Consider the following 25,211-nt stretch of genomic DNA (forward strand, 5'->3'; position numbering starts at 1 on the left):
TCTCACCCTTGCCCGACTCCACTGGCTCCCCATCCCCCAGAGGATCGAGTTCAAGATCCTCGTCCTCACCTTTAAGGCCATCCATGGCTTTGCCCCCTCCTACCTCTCTGACCTGCTGACTCCCAACCTGCCCACTGCCTCTGTTCAGCGGGCTCCGGTCTGCTCCATGTCCTCCGCCCGACCCGCCCTACCATCAGTGGCCGGGCTTTCAGCCTTTCTGTCCCCACACTCTGGAACTCCATCCCACGGTCCCTTCGCCTCGCTTCCTCCCTTGCCTCCTTCAGGGCCGGTCTCAAGAATCTTCTCTTCGATCGTGTCTTCGGTCGCCCTCCCACCTCTTTGCCTTCCCTCACCCCTACACCACCCCTTCCGATGCTCAGGCCCCGACACCTGACTGTTCAGTGCTTTGGGACGTCCTCCCGACGTGAAAGGCTCTCTATAAATGTAATTTTGTTGTTGTTGCTATCACCTCTTTGAGGCGTCTCAAAACGCTTCACAGAGTAAAGTGAATTGACTGTATATTTTGTGGACGAAATGCAAGTATGATTTAAAATACACATTCAGCAATGTTCTCAACTCCAAACTGATTTTAGAATTAGTTCCTTGCAATTGAGTGCAAATGCTGTGAATTACCACCTGTCTAGTTCGACGACAAAAGCACATTAAATAATCTCTTAAGGAAAACAGTTGACAGGCATGTCAGTAATTTCAATTTATTGCTGTGGCACCCTTTATCTAATGTTTTATCGCGCTTTGAATTCTCTTGAATATTGGGGCTGTAATGCTGCTACCCCAGGCTGCGTATGGATTATGATGTGCATTATAGTTGACATTACCTGATCATTGAATAAATTTGGATTACAGGAAGCCAGTTCAAGTAACCCCAGTTTTCAAGGGAATTCAAAGCACAATCCAACAATGGATAGAATATTCCTTCCTTTACCAACGTGAAGATTTGTAATGTGTTTGCAATGATTTTTTTGTTACTCAAACACACAAGGGTTGTTAATGGAATTGAAAATTGCCTGTATAAAGCACTTTGGTATCCCCCAAGCCAAGTTTATATGTCATTCACTAACAATGCAATATGAAGAAACTCCTGCAATTGGTTATTCTCACTATTGTTATTTAAAATCCATTAATGTCAGGATCTTCCTTGTGCCAGTTGGGGTCTGGTAATGCTCCAGTGTTTGCAAAAAAACTATTTGATATTTGAGACCAGAAATGGAGAGATTATAAAATGTGCATTAGGACACCTCTAACTTTCCTTTGATTGTTGAGTCGATTGTAATTGAGTCATAATTCTTAAACTGTTGGGAAACTCAATAGTTTTCCAATTATTGAGGTCAGGCTAATGGGCCTGTCGTTGCCGGGTATTGTTCTGACACCTTTCTTGAGCACAGGAACCATGTTTGCTTGCTTTTAGTCTGACCAGTCCTGAGAAACTCCCCACCCAAATCTTTTTGTTCCCCCCAAAAATCCATTATATCTCAGATAGAGGAATTCTATTCGTTAGTCTATACACAACTACTCTGCTTAATATGCTTTCCATATGCATATGGAAAACCCATATAAAAACACAATCTGTCGTATATTTTTATATGACTATCTTTGGTGTTGTAGAGGATTCTGAAGTAATCCAATCAGCTGTCAAATTGTGCAGAGATTACAGTTTTAAAAATCGATTGACAAATAAGTGGCTTTGGATCAAGGACCAGATTGAGGAGATAGCAGAGCTAGATTGTTCTGTGATCTCATTTTACATATAATTATTAACAGAATTTAAACGGGTCGTTCAGCCTTTTAAATCTGCATTGATGATTTTCTCCATGTGAGTCATCTCTCTAAATCATTAATTTTATAGAACTAACTGGCGGTTACCTTGTGTTGGATTCCCCATACCCCAGAGGATCGAGTTTAAAATGCTTGTCCTCACCTTTAAAGCCCTCCACAATCTTGCTCTGCCCTATCTCTGTGACCTCCTAAAACCCTACTAACCTGTCTACTCCCTCCACTCGGAGGGTACTGGCCTGCCTCACGTCACTCACCCTGCCTGCCCCACCATCGAAAGTTGGGCCTTTAGCTTTTCTGCCTCCACCCTCTGGAACTCCATTCCGGAGCCCCTCCGCCTTGCCCCCTCTCCTGCCTCCTTCAAGGCTTGTCTCAAGACCTTCCTTTTTGACTGCACCTTTGGTCATCTTCCAATCAACACCCACCTCAACATCAGCTCGTAGTTCGGATGCAAACCAATGACTTGGGACATCCTCCTGACATGAGAGGTGCTATATAAATGCAATTTGTTGTTATATTGAATCTTGCCATTTTCTGCTTTCCCTCCCCCCCTCCCCCCCGACCCTTCCTGCCCCTAAGGGAAGTATTCATTCAATGGGTGCTTATTTAGGCAACAAGCAGGGCTTGTTATCAGCAGTTTTGTCTAGCACCTGCCTGAAACTCTCGTCCTGCACTCCCATAGTCTTCCTGATTGACGCAAATATGTAGACTTTTTTTTTTAAAAAACTTTATCATTCCTTGTTCCTACACCACTGATGACCAGTTTTATCGTAGCATTGTCTAACATTCTGGTTGAATTTCTTTTTCAAACAATATTGAAACTTTGAGATGTCAGTGTATTTCAACTTCCACATTTTCTTGATTCTGAGAGGAGCATTTTGTAACATGAGGTTATGGAAATGAGAATTGTCTTTAGATGAGATGTACATTGACTTGCCAGGTGTGCATCTGTCCTACAATATGTCTGCAATAGAACAAACTTCCATTTGAACTGTGATTCAAGGATATTATAGTTCTATTCAACGGGCTGTAAAGTTTCTTGAGACATTACTTCGACATTTCAAAGAACTTTACAGTAATCATTATGAAGTGTAGTGACTCTATTGTAGACAAACTTGAGAGCTATTTTGTGTACATCAAGGTCCCACAAATGGCTCTGACAGATAATCTGAATGAATGTTGGCCAGGACAGGGTAGCGTCTCAGGATGCAAGGAAGATTCTCTTTTTTGAATAAAGGTACGGGATCTTTTAATGTTCGCCTGAACAGTCAGACAGAACCTTGGTTTGACGTCTCACCCATAAGGTGGCACTTCTGCAAATTCAGTACTTCCCAGGTGCTGGTGTTATTGCCTGAGCAGACCCCTCCCCCCCGGCTCGAAGTCAGGCTCCGTCACTGTTAAGCGCTCTGAGACGCTACCCTGCATGGAGGGCATTATATAAGTGGGATAGTCTTTAGGCGGGATTGAAAGTCGGGAAGGAGAGGGCAAGGCAGAGGGATTGAGGGAGAGAGTTCCAGAGTTTAAATTAGCCAAGTAATTGTTCCAAATTCAGTGAACGGCTACTTTTGGATAACTGTCAGGATTAATGATGAACGCACCAACAACAATTTGCACTACAGCGCCCTCCATACAGGGTAGCGTCTCAGAGCGTTTAACAGTTGGGGGGGGGGGGGGTGGCGCCTGACTCCCAAGCCAGGGAGAGGGGGAGTTGGCCATAAGCACAGTTGAAGAGGAAAGTTTTCAGGCACCATGATTCTAAAACCGCAACTGAGAATGATTATCCCCCGCCCCTTGTGTTCCTCCCCACAGTAACCATTCCAAGCATAAGAAGCTGTCTTTATCTGCAGAGGTCAGTCAAACATGTGTTTAAAGTTGTCATTGATTTTGCCATGAATTTTAATAGTCCCATGAGGATTCCACTCCTTTGTGACAGATGATTCACATTTTATTGTGCCGTTGGTTGTTTCTGTCTACATTTTCCACTGAATGCTTTTTATGATTTTTCGCTTTTTTTTTAAGTTTAGTTAATTTGCAAAAGAGTGAAGGGGTGGAGGGGTTGCTGGAAGAAAAGTTGTCTGAGTTTTCCAAACTCATTCCTGTGATGTTTCAGACGAACCCGACAGATACAAATTGAAATTAAAGGACTTGTTTTTTGAGCTACAGTGATCCAGTATTTTTGTGAGAAATGTTTCCTGTACAGAAGCTTTTTCAAGTCCCCCTGGGATTATACAGTAAAACTCACATAAATCTGATCTGTATAAATCGTATAATCACCTAAGTCGTACATCTATCCAAGTCGATGGCTGGCTGAAGTGTTGACAGTTGCTGCAAGCAAATATAGTACCGTGCAGATAAAATTAGATGGATCTTTACAGAAGAACGATGAATAAGTTGAAGTCCAGTAATAGCTTTGTGTTAAATGTGTCAGCGTAGTTTACATTCCTCAGGAATCCTAGAATCAGAAAGTTTTACTTTGCTGAAGGAGGCCATTTGGTCCTTTGTGTATATGTTATCTTCCTGAAAGAACTATCCATTTAGTCCTGCTCCCCTGCCTTATTCCCAAGTTAATTTTATCGTGTTCCTTTCCAAACAATTGGTTAATTTCCTTTTTTTAAAGCTATTATGGATTCTGCTTCAAACTCTGTTTATGATAGGGCATACCATGTACTGATTTTTTACTGATTTAAAAAAAAACTCTCCCATACAATGTTGGTGGTGATTGTACAATTATGTCCTTAAATATAAATATGTTAAGGTACTTTATATGGTGCAACACTAGACCACGCAAACCGAAAGGCTGGAGTCAAATATAACTGTGCCTAGTTAGCTGATCTCAGCTGGAACATCAGTCATTGTGGTACAAAGTGTCCCTAGGTTAGGAAAAATTCAGCTCCTGACTGCTATCCAGAGACTCACAAAGGTGCATTTGTGTGGACGTCAGTGAGGATTGCAGTGGGGTTTGGCTCTGATATTCTCTCTGTCTCAGCTTTGTGCATAAACATAATGACAGTATAGGAGAGGTACCAGAGAGCACCCACCAACTACCCAGTAGAAGGAAAATAGGAGTTGAGAATGCATTCAGGATAGGAGAGAAAATTAGGGAAGATACATTGCAGGGAATAACTAACCAGAGGCGACATAAGAAACTATTTCTCAATTTAACAATGCAGAGATTGTCAATAGATATTGGAAAGAGAAAATGTTCACTAAAAACAGCACCATAGTAACTAATCTTTATGGAGGTTAATACTGTACAGTAATTTTATTCAGTTAATGTAATCTTGATGCCCCATCCTTCTGTGTAAATCAGACGAAGAGTTGGGAGTATTTATGCTAGACTGCTATTAAGCAGCTGTTGTCGTCAAGCAACTAGTTTGGAGAAGTGACTATCATCAGCGTCTATTCGTGGAATGAGAGAAAATATTCAGAAGGCACCACAGCTGGTGTCTTTTACTGTATAAAAGTCCTACACTGAATGTGTACGCAACATTTGGATGCGTATAGAGCCTCCAAATGGCAATATTTATTTCAAAATTATCTTAACCTTTATAATTACTAAAAGCTTGTTTTAAATTTAAATGTTTCCTTTAGGAGTGCCAAACGCGTTTATAAATGGCAGGATTTCTAAATCCTTTTAAATGTAGAAATCTGATCTTGTGACTCCACTTTCCTTCCAGTATATTTGTTATTGCAGTAACCTTCAAGGTTCTATGCAATATATGTTTAAGAAAAATTCCAATGCCTTGAATGGAAGATTACTTTTGCTTTGCGTAAATGTAACTGAGCTACCGGAATGATTCTTGTTTGGGGACCTGTGGTACAAATCTTCCAGGATTTTGCAGTATTCTACCTGTCATTGATCTCAAATTAATGTGTCATCCTCACTGTACAAACAGAATGATAAACAATCTGTTCAGCCAGAGGGTTTCCTGTGACTTTCAAAAAGCATAATCTCTGTCCATACGGAAAGCATCTGCAGGAAATATTTGTGCACAATATATCCAATGCTGTATAATATAAAGGTTTTGGAAACTCTGATGGAAATGTAAGGCATTTCTAAGTTTATTGTATAAATACAACTTTTATAGAATTATTTCTGTAAGCCCGAAAGGGTTAGTATGCAATGTGAATGAAATCTGAGTTTATTACTGCGTTTCTATAAACTGATGAATAAAAACAGTTAAGTCTTCTAAACGAATGGTGAATGGATATCAGTCATTTTGCCATAGAGATGTTAAATCAGCTGAACCAGACCTATCAGTGTTGCTTCCCATATATCACCCAGTGTCATCCTGATCCTGCTGCAGCTGAACTTTTAATTTGAAACTAACAGAGCTGGCGAAGGTTACGCTGACTCCTCTGAGGGTTGGAAAAGTTTAGACTGCTTTGGGATAACTTGTTACTGTAATCAGAAAGCCCTCTGAGATCCCACAGCATATTGTGTCTGTTTGGACTGCCTTCAGCATCGGAGAGCATCAATCTTTAAAGGTATTTTAACCGTATATGATGAATCCTCAAGAAAGAACAATGCCTTACATAATTCCTGAGACCGAAGAAGTCCATCACACCATCATGAATGGAGGCCCAGTGGAAAACGGTGAAGATCAGAAAGCTGTGTCTAAATCACAGAGAAGACGGAGTGATATAAAAGTATATAAAGAATTCTGTGACTTTTATGCCAGATTGTAAGTTATTTCTCTTGTACGTTTTTGTCATTGACCCCAGTGTCTCACACTGTCTTTTCCCGGAGTAATAATCCATAAGGTAGATTTAGTAGTAAGCCTAATGCATAGTAACTGCAGTTTTGCAAGTAAAAAGTATAAATCGAGTGTGAGAAGTGTTATAGCAAAATGATTTACACTGGAAGCCATTTGCCAAGTGCAGCACTGATTATTAGCACTAGTGCTGTATAAAAGGCAGATCAAAGTTGCTTTAACCCCTGCTCAGAAGTGGCCCTTCAAAAGTAATGCTTTGTTCAAGTCCCTTTAAGGGGACCGTTTTTAATGTTATTAAACATTTTAATGTTGAAAGCTAATTAATATTTTAAAATAACATCGGTTAACAGAGCTCTTTGCATGCAAAGCTTTTCCTGTGTTGCCATGAATTTCTAATTTACAGCTTGTACAACTGAAAGCAAAATAACTCGCTTTACTTTCAGTTGTATAAACTGCATTAGAAATGAGTAAATGAGGAATGAGTGTTCCCATTATTAGAAACTTGAGTAGTGTAATCTTGTGCACTTCTACAATTTCAGTTAACACTTTATATTAAAGATAATTAGAATAAACCTGATACTTTTATAGAGGAAAATGGGGGTAGCTTTCAGCCGTTCCACCCCCACTCGCTGTAACTCCATCCCAGAATCCCTCCCATCTTGCTCACTCTCTCCTTACCTTCTAAACATACATTAACACCCATCTTTTCAACTGCAGTTTTAGCAACCCTCCACTCCCACCACCTCCACCCACACCAACTCAGGTTCTCAGTCAGTTGTGAGAAACACTTTGATACATCCTCCTGTCACAAAAGGGGCCATATAAACCTAAATTGTTGTGGTTGATTGCGTTGACCTTTATTCTGTATGAAATTTTATTATGTAGCGACTGTACAAATGTGTTCAGCTTGCCTTGAAATTCTAATAACAGTATCACCAGATCACAAATGTCAAGAGACATCTGAAAGCAATTTAATCTAATTCAACAATGTCCTTGGCCTGGAAGACACTTGTTTTCTTGTGTGTTTGGACGTGTATTCAGACTGTTGTAAGTATTGTGGGGAAATTCTGAGATGAAGTGGAGAGTTTGGAATTTTGGATCTTTTCCACTGAGTTCTGCTGATGGTACAGATGTGTTTGTACTGAGATCTGACTATTGTGAAATCCGAGTTTATTGCCAATATGGTTTCTTCCTAAGGCTGCACATAATCACTGTGCAAAAGATACACCGCTAACATTACAAGTTTCTTCCAGCAATCCTCCGGTTGATCATTCACCTCAGAGCTGTTTAGGAAATCTTGCTCGCAATTAGCTGCTGCTTTTCTCTTTTTAAAAAAAAGTCACTACACTTGACCGTAATTACTTCTGAAACACTTTCGGACACTTCAATGTGTTCAGATGCTACAAAAATGGAAGTTTTCTTTTGCCACGTTTGGTTTCTTTCCCCTGAACTGACTTTTGAAATATTATACAGTACTGTACGCCTATTGAACCTATAGACTATAATGTCCAATTACATTCTCTCTTCCCTAGTATTATCATCTCTAGAACTTTTTTTAAAAATAGTTTATATTTACTTTGCAATTGTGTGTCTTAGACTGTTTTGTGGGCCTAGTCTGGATTTATTGGAAGTTACTGGATGCCTCCAGCAGATTAGAGGTCAATGAGATAATAAACTATCAATATCATATGCATGCTATAGCTATTTTAGGCTGAAAGGAAAAGGAGGCAAGAAATATCAAATGTAGGTATAAGAAAAGGCGTGTTCAGCATATCCAGTTGGCTTCATCTGTTTCAAGATCTGATGTGATTATCATATTTTTGTTTCCTTCCCCCAAAATACACCTTTTGCCTTTGACATCCTTGATTTAAATTAATATTGTACTGATATTTCATGATACTTCATGTTGTGTATGTGTAATGATGTATTACATATTGTAATGATGTATCGCATCAGGCACTCCATGCATTGCCTCATTATTGACTTGGTTCTCTTTTTTTATTTTAGTAACATGGCAAATGCCCTGGCGAATGCCATGTGCGAGCGGTGCAAAAGTGGCTTTGCACCAGCTGAGAGGATTGTGAACAGTAATGGAGAGCTGTATCATGAGCAGTGTTTTGTATGTGCCCAGTGTTTTCAGCAGTTTCCAGAAGGCCTGTTCTATGAGGTAAGTCGCCATTCTCTACTTCAACCCATCAGTTGTTACCTTTTAAATCTTCAGCAAATCAAGTTTCTCGAAATGCAATAGCTTATTTACTATTTTTAGACAGAGGGGGACTTTGAGTCACTTATCCATGGCTTGCTTTGGAATCTTATCAGTTCAGTTTTCTGTTTTGTTAGCCAAATCCATCTTTAACCACGTCTTTGACAAGTCTACGTATTGGCAAATCATGCAAGTCTACTGGATAGGCGTACAAAATGTGAGGTGGATTATTTGGGAATGTGGGAAGAGGTTAAATAATATATATAATAATAATCCTTGCATTTGATATAACGCTTTTCACGTCTTCTAGACGTCTCAAAGCGCTTCACAGAATATGCTATGAAGTGAATTGACCGTATATTTGTGGGCAAAATAGGTTGGAGGGCAATATCTACAAATGAGTTTCAGGAGAACTGGAGGATAAATTATGAGCAGGGAAAACATTAGGGGAGATGTACTGTGAACAAAGAATGAATGGAAAATAATACTTAAGAATTTGGTTTGACTTCTGAATTGTGGGCCGAGGGCCAAGGTAGTTTTGAAAGCATTTGAGTAAACATTGTGTGACAGAAATAATCGTTTGGTTGGACCTTCCTCAATTTGTAAGCATATGTTTGACAAAAGAATGCTGCATGTTGTATTGTAGTTGTGCATCTGCATAGTTTTACATTTCTTGTATATGATTTATCTGAGTTCACTAATATTTTCAAGTTAATGTCCAATCATCTCAGGATAAGTTAAGTTGATGCGTAGTCACAGCAGCAAGGATTTGAAAAACAAATTTTATAGTTATTTATTATTCAAATTATAATCTAGGCGCCCATCCCCAGTTCAGGGGCCCTAACAGCAGTGTTCAGCACATGGAGATGTCCTTCCAATGTGAGACGTGCTATATAAATGTAAATTGTCTGTATAGAGGTTGAGTAAATATTGATAAATAGAGAAAATTAACTAGAGCACTGAGGAAAAGTTCCTTCTTTTCGAAAATAATACCATGACCAAAATCACCACAACAGAACAAGTCTGAATTCAGTTTATAATATTCCTCGCATTTAAAATAGCGTCTTATCATGTTGTTGAGATGTCTTTAAATGTTGATTTACAATATCCATTTCACAATCCAAATATAATCCAGGTCCATCCAATAATTTGATATCTCTAGTTTGACTCGCTTATTCTTTCCTTCCTCCTCCCCACCTCAATGGTCGCCACCTAAAATTGTATCCATGCATTAATACTGAATTTTAGTATTTAATAATGATGGAGTCTGATTTGCGAGATTTCTTAATAAGAAATATGTAATCATTCAATTGGTAAATTTTAAAGGGAATTACTATCTATTGGGGTGGGGGGGGAGGCGTGGTGTAAGTGGATCCTCTTCAAAGCTGGTTGGCTCCAAGGTGACATATTTGGCAACAAAATATCAGAATCAAGTCAACCCTCTGTGGTGAACTCAGTAGTCCGGGTTCACAGTATTCCAAGGCACTTCTAATAAGACCAGCCAGGACTTGGAGGTACTCACTGTGGAGTCTGCCAAGTGCAGACTCAATGGTGCAGTTCCACACTCGTTTGCCGCCTACAAACGGAAATTTTTCTGCACCTGGAATTGAATGTGGAGTCCTGTAGCTTAGTGGTTGGAGCACTCGCCTCGCAAGCGAGAGAACCTGGCTTCGATTCCCGGGCAGGGTGAAACATTGGGCAAGTTTCCTTACTCCATACGCCTCTGTTCACCTAGCAGTAAGTAGGAACCCGGTTGTTAGTTGATTGGTGGATCACTTTTCCGGGGGTAATAGGCCCTTCAATAAAAAAATTTGGGTAACTCAATCCACAATTGTTTGTGGGACACTGTGCAATTGGCCAGTGTGTTTCACCCACAAAATATACAGTCAATTCACTTTATAGTATATTCTGTGAAGCACTTTGAGACGTCTCAAAAATGTGATAGAGCGCTATATCAAATACAAGGATTATTATTATTATTATAATTATGTTCCATTTGTCAGTGACATTCATGTGTGAAACTCTTGTTTGATTTGGAATTTCCTAAATCTGGTAACAGATTTCCATTTGTGTTAGACACCCAGCTGACCCCCAAAAATATAAAGTTAAAAGGGAATTAGTTGAGCATGCTGAGGAAAGCTATCAGAGGGGAAGAACAGGGAAATGGGAAGAGGATAGATAGTTTCATTGATGAAACACTAGCATTAATACAATGGGTTAAAAGGGCTCCTTTTATGTTGTAAATTTCTATGGTTACCAACAATAAATTACATTTGTATAGCACCTTTCATGTCGGGAGGACATTCCAAAGCGTTGGACAGTCAGGGATTTGGAACCGAGCAGGGGGTTGGGATCGGGGGGTGGAGGGCAGGAATGGTAGATGTAGGAGGGTGAACCAAGGTGCGACCGAAGAGCTGGATCTTGAAACAGGCCTTGAAAGAGATAAGGGAGGAAGCGAAGGAACTGTGGGATGCGGCAGAGAAACTGAAGGACTGACTGCTGATGGTGGGGTGGGCTCATGGAGGACATGGAGCAGACCGGAGCCCGCTGAGCGGAGGGTGCAGACAGATCTATATGAAGTTAGCAGGCCACAGAGGTAAGGAGGAACAAGGCCGTGGAGGGCTTTGAAAGCGAGGATGAAAGTTTTGAACTCTATCCTCTGGGGGATGGGGAGTGGTGGAATTGGGGCGAGGGTGGGGGTGATAGGATCACAGAGCTTGGTGCTGGAGAGCACATGAGCTGCAGATTTATGAATGATCTGCAGCCTATGGAGGGAGGGCTGACAAACGGAGTTCTGACGAAGAGTCCTGGACCCGAAACTTTGACTCACTTTCCTTTCGCCATAGATGCTGCCTGACCTGCTGATTGTTCCCAGAGACTTCTGTTTCTGTTTTTAGGGAGTTAGCGTAGTCCAGCCTGGATGTGAATGCACTTTAGCACAATATGCTTTAAAAATTGGATCATTGGATACATTTCTTTACATTGAGAAACTAAGAAATATCACAAATTAGACCCTTTTTGGTGTGCTTTGAATCAAGAAACCAACACTCCTGCTATGATGTAGGATGATATACGCTCACATTTTTAACGTTTCTTTTTTCGTTGCAGTTTGAAGGCCGAAAATACTGTGAGCATGATTTTCAGATGCTCTTTGCTCCCTGTTGTCATCAATGTGGTGAGTGTTCAACATTACGTTAGCATTGTTTTTGTACAAACAATAAGATTCCTTTATATTTTAATGTCTCCATTTTGATGTGGCTATCTGTCTCATTGTTGCTCTAAGCCTTGTTGCCTTGCAATATTTACAGATTCTGAAACAAGTTGGTGAAAACAGTCTTCTAAATAAAAACTGAAGAATTTTCTAAAACTCTTTGTAATATTAATTTTTAAGAGAATGGTCTTGATGCCAAGATCATGAGGGATTTGGATCTGTTGTGAGGGCAAGAACAATGCTGCCCAACGGTATAACAGCTTCCCCAAACCAAACTGGCATGTGAAAAATGACTATTCTAATGAAGAGCCAGAGGTTTGCCACATGAATTGTAACCAGCATGAGTTTGTTTCCATCTTAATGAAGGAAGGAAATCGCTTCCTGTCTGATTTTAGAAATTGCTTTATTAAAAGGGATATCTGTAACCCAACAGAATATAGTGTAGGACAGCTTTGCATTGCAATATTTTGGATTTGTTTAGGACCCTTAGTATATAAAAAAACGTCTTAAACATTTGACAGATGTAATGGAGATCACTGAGCAGGCACAAGGAAGAATTATGCATTTTGCCTAATGTATGATTTAAGCTAAATGTTTTCAAAGATTTATGAACATAGGGAGAGAAGAAACAAGGATGCAAGATTTTGGAAGAGTGTTTTCAGAGATTTGAAGGTGGGATAAAAGGAGTGAGGGTGGCGGGGTCATTAAGTAAACCTGAATCGTAATAGCAGAGGCCATGTATGGGAGAATAGTGTTGCAAGATATTACATAGATAGGGAGAGACACCATCAAGGAATTTGAAGGCCGGAATGAGATCAAAAGATTTAAAGGCCAGAACTTGAAATCAATCCATTGAAATATTGGGAGCCAGTTTTACTTGGTTAGGTTAGTTAGGGGAAATGAGATGACGGAAACAGACTGTCTTTTTGTATTTTAAGCAGTTTAAGTTAAGTTTAACATTTTTCCTTTCACTGTAGGTGAGTTCATCATTGGCCGAGTGATTAAAGCTATGAACAATAGCTGGCATCCGGAATGTTTCCGCTGTGATCTCTGTCAGCAGATCCTTGCAGATATTGGATTTGTGAAAAACGCCGGCAGGTTGGTACATTTCAATGATATGTTCATCACAACTGCAGAAATGAGGGTAAAGTCTGCTCCTGCATTCAACTCAAATGTAGGTATTCTATGAATTAAAAGTTTGTGCTCTAAAGAGGTTTGAGTTCTTGGCTAACAGAGCTCACCATTATAATTTTTGAGTGGGTAAAAACTAGTGGAAAAAACCTATTCTGCACAAACTTGTTTCCTGTTGAACAATCCTACCACTATTACAACAGTAGTAGAGAAATGACTTAATATGAAGCAGAGAGGGGAATGTGCTTTTTGGGGCGGTCAGCCCTTGGAACAAGGGTGCTGCGAAGAGTGTATATTGATATCCAAAATAAAAGTTACTATGCAATATACAGACTTTCAATTTGAGAATGCACTTTTTAATAACGGTTCTCAATTTGTGCCAGAACATTCTGTTCTCCACTTCTCAACTGAAAGATGAATACATGCATAATGTGGAATTAGACTATCTGCCAGTTCTGCTATTCCTAGGAATCCTGAAGAGTTTTTTTTAGATGTTTGGTCAGATAATGACATCTGCTAGGAGGTTTATTAAATACAGTCCATTAGGAGTTGAAGGAATGTGTTTATCTGTGTGTAGCTCTCTCACAATTTTATATGAAACAGCTGTGATGTATATTCTACAGTATTCATTGTGCTTCTATGCACCCTTGCTTTATTGTGTAGTATGTTACTGAAAATTGTCCTGAGATCTATTATAGGCAACCTAATAACTTGCTAAAATTTAATGCATTGGTTTAGAGCGACAATCATCGAGACTTGGTGTGAGTTAGTTGATAATGATGCTGCTATGTTGTTCAGGCCTACAGTTCTACAGTCTTGACCATTTCAATATTGGATGCCCCAGAGGATGGATGCGGAGTTCCTCCAGCAGGGAGCGAGCATTCAAAACAGATTTATGTTTAGGGATCCCAAAACTGGTACTGATGGAATTTAACCAGCTAAAAAATTACCTTTAGTTTGGAAATGGAGTAGAGATAATTGACTAAATAGAGAGGAAAGTGTAAGATATAATTGGAAAACTTATAATGATTTAAAAATATTACATTGCAAATTCCATTTTTTTCACAAACTAAGCAACTGTAATAGCAGAATAGAAAAAAAATGACAGAGTGGAATCTATTTTAAACACATATACTGTGCACCATAAATAAATAAATACTATAGCAGGAATCTGAGGCAACAGTCATGTCATATCACAAACTCAAAATTTATTAACAAATAAGCTGAACCATAATATAGAAACTCCATCTGTAGTCATGGGTGTACACTGACAACTCCTACCTTAAACTCACTTGAGATGGGAATCCACGTTTTTTTTACACATGTGGAGCTCCTCCCCTGAACTAATTAGTCTCCAGTGAGTGTGACGATACCAATAGGGGAGGGGAAAACCTCTGGTCCATCGCTGCATCTCTTCCCAGATGAATGTGTGTCCTCACTGATAGAGGAGTCCTCCCTCTGAGGACTAGTCAGCCCCTAGGCTCTGGAACTCCATCCCCCAGTGCCTTCGCCTTGCTTCCTCCCTTTCCTCCTTCAAGGCCAGTCTCAAGACCTTTCTCTTTGACCGTGCCTTCAGCTCCCCTCTCGACTCTCTACCCCCTCCTTCCCTTCCCTCCCCTCACCCTGACCATTTCCCCCCTGCTCGGGTCCTGACCCAACTGTCCAGCGCCTTGGGACGTCCTCCCGACGTGAAAGGCGCTCTATAAATGAAATCTTGTTGTTGTTGTTGTCCATGGTAATTGTCCCACAGAGGTACAAATTCTGTTCAGTGTTGCATGTAGTATTACAATGCACTATTGTACAATACAGTACTGTATTTTTGTCCACAAAATATAGAATCAATTCATTTACAGTAAATTCTGTGAAGCGCTTTGAGACTTCTCAAAGTCGTGATAGCATGCGTGATATCAATTGCAAGGATTATTATGTTATTATTGTATTGCCTTTGGCATGTTGGTCCACCATGTCTGTGCAGGTTGTTTCAAAGATTGATCCACCGATTCATTTTCCTCCCTTGCCCCTGTACACCTGGAAATTATTCCCTTTTATATTTTTATCTATAATGGGATTTCCCATTATAGAAGCACTTTGCCAAAGGCGATACACAACACTGAATGGAATTTGTACCCCACAGTACTCTCCAAATGTTGAACTAATTCATTTTTAATTCATTAATCAAATACTGTATTTTCTACATTGTTTGCTCTGTTAGTGCTGCTGCTGGTACGAGTTTCACATTCAGTTGTAGTTTTCCATGCATTTTTCTTACAAAGAGATTCTTTAAAATTCTCTCCCACAAAAAAGTAAACCACTGGGTCTAAGCAACAATTGATGCTTGCCAGGCAGAAGAATGCACGGTTCAGGATGGCAAGAACTTCCATTGTGGAAGTGGACTTCAGTTGCTGATTTGCAACAATAACGTACAGTAACCGAGTAATGTGATACGGTAAGAAACAAACCAAAAAGACTGTTAGCACTGTGAAAATCATCCTGGACGCCTTGTGCTTGTAATCAAGCCGCCTGTAAGACTGGAGGTGTCTGATGATGCGGATGTAGCAACAGATAATAACAAGAAATGGAAAGAGAAATCCAATAATCAATGCCCCTGAAGCATAGAGAGATGGCTTCTCTCTGTACAGTTGCAGGCACACAGTCGTGTTCTCTGTGGCTTTCAAGGTCTGAGCAGTCACAGCAAGCTGAAAGGTTCCTAGGATCGCAGTTACCCATACAGTAGCACTGATTATTCTTGCATAACGAACCTTGCGAAAGTTGAGTGATCTAACTGGATGCACTATTGCTAAATAACGATCAATGCTGATGCAGGTAAGAAAGTAGACACTGCTGTACAAGTCGAGATGAAACAGAAAGCCAGTGATCCGACAAGCTATCTCTCCAAATGGCCAGTGGCTTTGAAGTATGTGATAGGTAATGCGTAATGGCAGAGTCAGAATTAGACCAACATCAGCCACTGCGAGATTTAACATGTAAATGCTGGATATGGTCTTGGTTTTCATACGGCTACAGAAGACCCAGAGAGAGATGCTGTTCTCAATCAGCCCAACTACGAACACTGTGCTGTAGATCACAATATAAACCAGTCTTTCGACCGACGTAGTTGTTAGATTGAAATTGGCTTGCGATACTGTTGGTAACTTTGCAGCCAGTGTGGTCGTGTCATTCCATTCCTGAGAATCGTCAGCCATGGTGTTCGGTCGTGTTCTGGACTGCAAGTTATCAAATAATTTTTATTAATGCACATCTCTAAATCATTTGCTTTTGCATTTTTTTTAAACCACTTTTAAGTTATCGCCTTTTCTCCCCACCGACCGGTGTCAGTACCTGGCACCCAAATGTAAGTGTTCTTTGTATTGTGTCTCACACCCGATTGAGACGCTGAAATGATTGACTGAGGACAATTTTTTAAAACAATTAATGAATAGATTGTAGGTTAGTTTTTATCCACTTTCATATACAAATTCATTTAATTTTTTGTTTTTTTATTAAAAGAATGAATTCCATTGTCTGCTACAGACGCATCCAGAGAATGTAATTAACAAATAATATTCCCATACTGGTTTGCAAGGAATTCAATGCTCCAAGTCAGAATATAACCAAATCATTTAATGTGTGATTACAATGTGCAGTACTTACAGTGTGCTGGTGAGAAGACTGACGAAGGTTCTCTTTTGACAGCAGTTTGAAGAATATTCATTCCAGTACTGTAGTGTGAATTACCTGCTGGTTCCCTTTCCCTTTGTGAAAGACTCTAGTTCTTCATGCAGTAAGTTGGAGGTTCACTCTTTGCTGTTGCGACAATGTATACCATCTATATTAATAAAGGAAGAAAGGAAGTGAAGTTTCAATACCTCTCTTTAAAAGCTGCATTACAATAACCGTGCTGATTATACAGGAAGCACTTCCTCTGGGAACAGCATTTCGTGCTGTGCATTTGGTGTCTTCCCTCTTTTGAAAAAAACATTCCGCCAAAATGAGACAAAAATAGAAGCTTCCTTTTCCTACTTGCCAGTTAACTTCTTGAGGTCATTTAACAACTTGTCAGCATTTATTGCACAGTACACTATGATCTTTACTTTTCTCCACTCTACAAATCAAAGCTTTGAATTGAACAGTTTTATTTTAATTATTTCAATAAATCCAGTAAACTGTTCTGAAGAGTAAGAAGGTTATGTGCTTATAAACTTGTACTCTGGATTATTAAAGATTTTGGGTTCAAGCCTCATGTCGGGACTTTGAGCTCCAAAACCCGAATACAGCACAGATAGAGCAATATGTTGTTGGATGTTCTATCCTTTGTACAAGAATTTAAACCAAGGTACTGTATGCCTATTCGGGTGGACATTAAAAATCCTTGGCACTATTCAGAAAGAAAGGAGAGTGTAGCCAGGTGGCCTGACTGGCATACTCGCAGATAAAATTCTCTGTCAAATTGCCCACCTCCGTCAATACCTCACAACCAATGCAGCCAAAACCCTCATCCATGCTTTCATCACTTCCCGGCTGGACTATTCAATGCCCTCCTTGCTGGTCTTCCCAGACCCACTATACACAAAATTCAATAAATTCAAAACATCCAGATACTCGCCCCCATCACACCAATTCTTACCAGGCTTCACTGATTCCCAATTTCCAAACAGATCGATTTCAGGATCCTCTCCATCATTTTCAAATCCCTTCATGCCCTTGCACCTCCTTACTCCCCAGCGGGTAGTGGAGTGGGGGGAACAGCTTACCCCCCACTCCACCACCCGCTGCCTCCACTTAGCTGGCTCCGGCTGCCTGTTTGTCCCTCTTCCCCTGTTACTTCAGCATCTGGTTTACATTATTACTTTCTGCCTGAACCAAGCTGATATTTTAAGCCATGCTATTGCCTTTTTCTTCTGCATTCTTTGATTCATTTAAACGCAAATCCGTTTGAGAGCTGACTCATTTGAAGATGTGTATTTTTTTTCATGTTATAATAATGTTGTAAATGCATTCAAAAATATAATCTTTTACTGTAGCACTTTTATTCTATAAACCGCTCTGGGACACTATCATGCGTGAAGGGTGCTATATGAATGCAAATTGTTGTCGTTCTTTTAAAGGTTTTATGTCATCCAACAGGATATTCATGCATACCATTTTATTGCAATATAAAAATGGAAGTTCATTTTCTCACCAGTTGTTTCTAAGGACTCAAAGGGAGTCTTTTACAATATAAGTGATTATTCTGCTTATTTCTGTTTCTAGGCATCTTTGCCGCCCATGCCATAATCGTGAAAAGGCCAGAGGTCTGGGAAAATACATCTGTCAGAAATGTCATGCCATCATTGATGAAGTGCCACTCATATTCAAGAATGACCCCTACCACCCAGATCATTTCAACTGCGCAAACTGTGGGTAAGCTACAATTCTGCACTGATTTTGGCGGGTGAGCATTCTGAGAAGGACGAAGGACTATTGGTTGCCTTTGAGGAAGAAATTGACTTGTTTATTATGTAAAAACAGTTACATACATGAACATTATGAAATGATTCAATTTGATTGCAAAAAGTGAAAGGGTTCTTAATAATTGATTCACTTGACAAAATTTTGAACTTGGCTGTTTGGTTCATACTCTCTACCTCAATATGATTCACGTGAAGTTGCCAAGGGTTTGTAGGTCAACCAGAAAATCCTACATTTTTTAACCGGAGCTTGGCACACCCGCATGCACGCACATCTTTCCAACCCGACAGGATATTTCAACAAAATGTTCTGGGTTTGTTTTTTTTTGCAGATTTTATTTTTCTGCTCTGGTGGAAAATGTGAATGAGTCAAAATTAAACTTTTTACAAATTCAAGTTGAGGAGCTTAGATTTCTGCAAAACATAGCCAAAGGCTTAGCGCAACACATATAGATTAGGAGTAGCTTGCATGGCTTTAACATTCAATTTTTAAATTTTTTTTTTAACCCCAATGAAAGAATAGAAACTGGGAAAACATATTCCTTTCCCTCAGCAAAAGCTGCATCCTGCAAAGCAAAGCATGTATATCCTATTTGTACAGCGGTGGCAGATCATGTAAATAGCTTATTGATGTCCAATTTCTGTTTTTGATTATAAGCTACATATTTGAGTGGAGTTTTAAATGTACACGTTTACTCTGCCCTTTTCATGAATTACAAATTTTGCACATCTCTAAATATTGCCAAGGGTTTCTTAAGAATGATGTAGCAGTGGTTTAATCTTGGTGCTGCTGTACAAAATCTGCATTCCAAAAGCAACATTTACAACAACAAAATTATATTTGTATAGCGCCTTTCACATTGGGAGGACGTCCCAAGGCCCTGGATAGTCAGTGTTTCCGACCTGAGCTGGGGGTCAGGATTGGTAAGAGCAGGGTGCTCGAAAGCACGGTCGAAGCGGAGGGTCTTGAGATGGGTCTTGAAGGTGGCAAGGGAGGGGTTGAGGCAGAAGGACTGCAGGATGGAATTCCAGAGGACGGGGGCAGAGTGGCAAAAGCCCGCCCACCAATGGTGGGACGGGTGAGGCAGGGGACATGAAGTAGGCTGGAGCTCCCTGAGGGGAGGGAGCAAGCAGGATGGTAGATATTTTTTTTAAAGGGGTGGGAATGGTACCAGTGGACAGGGAGAGGTTTATGATGCCTGTGAGTAAAGGGGCAAGGAGGTGGAGCTGGGAGGTAAGGAGAAGGGTTGGGATGGGGTCGAGGGAGCATACGGGTGGTGAGAGAGAAGTGGGAGGTGTGGAGGGAGGGACGGGTAGGGGCCGGCGTGTGAGGGGGAGATGGGGAGGGAGTAGTAGACGGAAGGGCAGAGGCAGCTGAGTGGATCCCTTCGACTTTGGATTTGAGGAAGTCCAGCATCGCCTCATGGTTGGCTTTGGAGATGAGGATGGGCGAGGCGTGAGAGGGTGGGCGGAGGAGCTGGTTGGTGACGGTGAAGAGGGGATTGGGGTTGTCCTTGACCTCCAAGATTATCTTGGAATAGAATGACGATTTACCGGAGGTGAGGGCAGAGCGGAACGATTTGATAAGGTTGAGCCAGATCTGGCAATGGACCGTTAAGTTCAATTTAAGCCAGGTGGGTTTAGCGGCACAATATGGTTACTTGAAAGATCTATTTGTCTTTTCAGTTTAAAACCTTTTAAAGTAATGTTTGATTCTTCTGCATAGTTGGACATATATATATTGCTACAGCCTAAGAAAAATCATTCATTATGTTTATGTAAGAAACAAAATACTAAATTGCAGTTGTCTATTTTCAGAACTATTGTATTTGTATACCCCAAGGGTTAATCACCACAAGCAGTATACACTTCTGCCATTCTGTTGTCTTGTTTGCTGTAATTCAGTGCATTGTGCAGAATGAGGACATCCTGAAATGTCTGTGTTTTCTGGATTCATTCCAAACAACAGGCAGATGGTTAGGAAGAGCAACGGAGATTAATTCTATTTTGGTTAAGCATATCCAACCTGACAGATGTGCAAATGATGTTCCACTAATAGTGACTGTACAGCATGAGACAAATTCAACTTTGGAAGTATTAAACAGATTTCTGCAAAGGAAAAATATTAATGAATATTGGGAAAAGACAGGGAAGTGGGATTAAACATTCCTCCCTCTCACTCCCTCACCTCACCTCAAGGTCCGTCTCAAGCTTTACCTCTTTGACCACGCTTTTGATCATCTTTTCTTCACGCCCTTAGGTTTCCAACGCCCAGCCAGCTTTACGCAGTGCTGTGAGACATCCTCCCAACGTGAAAGCCACTATATTGAATTGTAAACAGATAGCTCTTAAGAACTATACAGTGAAGGATGCACATTTGGTTCTTGATCTGTGTTTAATCTATCTGATCTCAACTCAGACAGTAGTGGGAAGATAAAAGTAGCCTTAGCACCCCTGGGCCAGGGGAGAGAATTACCACTCCTGAGCCCTATTCATTGTCCTCTCCTGGAAGCTGTCTACTCAGTGGGAACAGGATCAGAGGCAATTCAACTCTGCTGCCCTCTGTGGTCAAACAACACGTGCCATTAACTCTGTAGATTGTCACTTGAATGAAGACTGTTGAAATCTTAGACCAGCAAGTTAGTATCTTTGGGTGGGGTGGGGGGAAGAAAATTGATAGACAAATGGGGAGAAGGTGGGGGAATCTCATGCAGATAAAGAAGCGATCCTTTCAGAACTAGTTATTTCAGTACAACACAATAGTGCTAATGGATATGAACAGATATATTGTGTCTCACACCCTCTGATATTTTTCATCCAAACCAGGAAGGAGCTGACAGCTGAAGCCCGTGAGCTGAAAGGAGAGTTGTATTGCTTGCCTTGTCATGATAAGATGGGTGTCCCAATATGTGGTGCTTGTCGACGGCCAATTGAAGGACGCGTGGTTAATGCAATGGGAAAGCAGTGGCATGTGGAGGTAAGGTACTATCTATGGTAATTGGTTTGAGCTACATCTGTGCTATAGATGTACAGTTTGGGAGTTTCTCCCAGTACCCAGTCTTAAGAATAAAATTGGTCATTCATATGTGGCTGTTAATGGGACATTGCTAAGTGTAAATGGGCTGCCGCTTTCGGCTACAAATACATAGTCCCTACACTTAATGATATACGCTATGAAGCTCTTTGAGAGGTCCTGATGTGAAAGGCAATGATTATTATCTCTTCTGAATGCAACAGTGATTGGCAATGCAGCAATTCACAAAAGGTACAAATTTCCTGTTGCAAATCTGACGCGCAGTATATCTTTCCTGGGATTTAATTTGTTTGCCATTTTACCAGATGTTTGTACACCCACTCGTATCAGTGTTTTTACAGTGGGTTTAGGACTGGATTCTTCAGACTCTCGAATGTGGATTTAATTTCAGCCCAGAGGGAATGGAGTAAGGTCATCTTTCCCCCAAGGAAAGTGAGGCTATGAGCTCACAGTACAAACATGCCTCAGCAATAGTGGGAGTGATTTGCACAGCTTTCGATGAAACATCAGAATGCAGCAGTTTTATGTTCTTATGCTGAGGTGGACGTCCATTGTCAAGGATACAAAGAGGCAACTGAGCATTATAGCTGCTTCATGCAACTTCAGCTAAGGGAATTGCTTGTTGCTGACAGTGCATACGGTAAAAAGAACTGTCTCAATGACGTGAGGAATTGTTCGACTGCTTTTGTTTATTATTTCTACAAAAAAAACCTTAATTTTCAATATCCCCAGACTTTAATACTGCAATACTTTATGTCAGTGGTTCTCCAAACAACTTATTTTGGTTGCCTCAGTGTGCGATCATTAACCCTTACTGGCAGCCACCAACACTTAACTGCAGTATTAGTTTTTCCTAAAAATACTTAATCATATGAAAAATAAAGGAAATATAGTTATATGCACATTTTCATTTATTTCAATACATTTGACAAACCACATTTGAGAAAAATCCTTGTTCACAAAATCTTTGAGAAACGCTGCTGGCAGTGTAGCTCAGTGGTTAGAGCACTCGCCTCGCAAGCTAGAGGACCTGGGTTTGATTCCCGGCAGAGCAAAATGTTGGGAAAGTTTCCTTACTCCACGTGCCTCTGTTTACCTAGCAGTAAGTAGGTAGAGTTGAAATTTTGGTGGCCTCAAAAAGAAAAGAGTTGAAATCTTTGAGGCATAGCATCCTTAGAACTCTTTGCATTCATCTATTAATCTGTTCTTTTCCCAAATTCAGGAATTGGGCAGGGTTCTTTTTAGTATAGTCATGTCTCTTTAGCTATTTTGCCCACAAATATGCAGTCAATACACTTTACAGTATATTCTGTGAAGCACTTTGAGACGCTTCAACGATGTGATAAGGCGCTATATCAAATGCAAGGGTTATTATTATAACAACCTGAGGCAACTGTTTCTAATGTCTCTTAACTGTTTACTTATTCTAACTCTAATACAATTCTTTTTCCAGCATTTTGTGTGCGCCAAATGTGAGAAACCTTTCCTAGGTCATCGTCACTATGAGAGGAAGGGACTGGCTTATTGTGAAACTCACTATAACCAGGTACTATCATATAATATGATTTTTATGTAGTTTTCTGTTTTACTTTTTTTATATTTTGTATGAATATATCCAATGGTCAGGCTGGTTGGGCTTGGTCTCTTCAAAATGGGGAGCATTTAAATTAATAATTTAAATTATTAATTATTAATAATCTATAAATATTTCCATGGTCTTACCCCGCCCTACCACTGTGACCTCCTCAAAACCTACATACCTGGTCGCACCCTCCGCTCAGCAGACATCAGCCTGCTTCACGTCTCCCACTTTATCTGCCCCGCTATCGGTTATTGGGCTTTCAGCGAATCTGCCCCCACTCTCTGGAACTCCATCCCAGAGTCACTTAGACTCGCCCTTTCCCGAGCCTGCTTCTGTGTTCACCTCAAGACCTTCCTCTTTGACCTCGCTTTCTTCTATCTTTTCCCCTCTTGCGCCTCCCTCCCGAGTTTGGGTAAAAACCTTAGATTTTCCAGCACTTTGGGATGTCCTCCTGATGTGAAAGTCACTATATAAATGTAAACTTGTATTGTGTGACATTAGTCATTGTTTTAAATGCGCCAACTTTGCACACTGGCAATCTATTCTGAATTTGTTAGAATGATGAGAACTCTAATCAAAAGTGATTCTAAGTTTCCATCAGTAACAGTTGAATGGGAGTGATGTTTGAAGCAACTACTCAAATATTCTTGTCGTTGTCTTCGAGAATTTACGATTGTGATTGTGAACCTTGCTACCCATAATGTTAGCTCATTTGAAAATTAGATTTGCTGGGGTTAAGGGCATTTTTTGGAAAAAAGAATAAAAATGCTGGAAGTCCACAGCTAGCCAGTCAATCACAATTTGAAAGATGTCAATTTATTTTATATCAGAATTGAAACACTTGTCTGAAAGAGCCAAGCTTTCTGTAGGATAAACGACGGCAAAAACAAAACAAAATGACCACAACGTTTGAAGTTTTGCTGTTTGAATATACGGCCAATAGCCTCAACAGATGCTTAAACTATTCAGCAAAGACTTAAAATGGATCTGCCAAACTGAAATCAATAGCACCTTACAGAGTTTATGATTCTTTTTCAGCTGTTTGGTGACGTTTGCTACCACTGCAATCGTGTGATTGAAGGAGATGGTAAGTTTGACAAAATGCCAATTGTGTGGTTATAACAAATTTTACATTAAGCATTAATTGCAATAAACAGGATTACATCCCTCCTCTCCCTCCCACCCACCACCCCCCCCTCCTCTGTTGTAATTCAAACCCCACGTCTGGACTTTGAACTCATAATCTAGGTTTGCAGTACTAAGGGAGTGTTGCATTTTCAAGAGGTACAGTCCTTAGAATAGGACGTTAAACCTCAGATCCTTTTAGATGGACAATGAAGATCCCATGGCACTGTTTGAAAAGAAAAGGGAGGTGCTCAGTGTCCTGATAACAGCCCTCCAGATAAAATGGTAATTCACTCAATGGTGTGGAAATTGCTTTGTGCAATTCAGATGTTTCAATGCGATATAGCACTATAAAGCTCTATATCTAACGGAAGGATTTTTTTATTGTTTTATGTTGGTGCAACCATTAAATCAGCTATGTAATGGAAGTTTGATGTAGCGCTTTTATGTCACTAGTCGGAGTCCTGTAGCTCAGTGGTTAGAGCACTCGCTTTGCAAGTGAGAGACCTGAGTTCAATTCCAGGCAGGGCGAAACCTTGGGCAAGTTTCCTTACTCCACACGCCTAATAATAATCCCTCCAAAACCAAAAACAATAATTAAATTGGTCATTTTCAATCTACGACTGTTTGTGGGACATTGCTGTGCGCAATTGGCTGCCGCGTTCGCCCACAAATATACAGTCAATTCACTTTACAGTGTGTTCTGTGAAGCGCTTTGGGACGTCCTCCTGACGTGAAAAGCGCTATATCAAATGCAAGGATTATTATTATTATTATTATTATTATTAGTTAGCAGTATTGTTTTCCTAAATAATTTATGCAGAATGCACAATGGATGTTGAACACATCTTGTGGTCTTATCACATTTTGCTTAAGAACCTTTTTATAACAGGAAAAATGTTTTTAAAAATAGTTTCTATTGATCGACTGTAACAATTTAAGAGGTAATGAACAAACCTTTGATTTTTCATC

The 25,211-nt window shown here is 40.2% G+C and overlaps 1 protein-coding gene across 5 annotated transcripts in view; it reads left to right on the plus strand.

Moving 5' to 3' along the window:
• Window positions 1–25,211, plus strand: part of LOC103185757 (LIM and senescent cell antigen-like-containing domain protein 1) — an 86,437-nt gene that overhangs the window by 56,477 nt on the left and 4,749 nt on the right. For 3 of the 5 annotated variants that reach the window (XM_042333864.1, XM_042333865.1, XM_042333862.1), the window contains exons 2-8: window positions 8,514–8,673; window positions 11,818–11,884; window positions 12,898–13,018; window positions 18,302–18,451; window positions 21,325–21,475; window positions 22,986–23,078; window positions 24,153–24,201. In XM_042333864.1, the coding sequence (XP_042189798.1) occupies window positions 8,514–8,673; window positions 11,818–11,884; window positions 12,898–13,018; window positions 18,302–18,451; window positions 21,325–21,475; window positions 22,986–23,078; window positions 24,153–24,201 (791 nt within the window). Of the gene's footprint in view, window positions 1–6,101; window positions 6,477–8,513; window positions 8,674–11,817; window positions 11,885–12,897; window positions 13,019–18,301; window positions 18,452–21,324; window positions 21,476–22,985; window positions 23,079–24,152; window positions 24,202–25,211 lie in introns of those variants that run through there. The other 2 variants (XM_007904415.2, XM_042333861.1) reach the window with 1 other exon arrangement.

This window comes from Callorhinchus milii, unplaced genomic scaffold (assembly GCF_018977255.1).
Source record: "Callorhinchus milii isolate IMCB2004 unplaced genomic scaffold, IMCB_Cmil_1.0 Scaffold4, whole genome shotgun sequence".
NCBI classification, from domain to species: Eukaryota; Metazoa; Chordata; class Chondrichthyes; order Chimaeriformes; family Callorhinchidae; genus Callorhinchus; species Callorhinchus milii.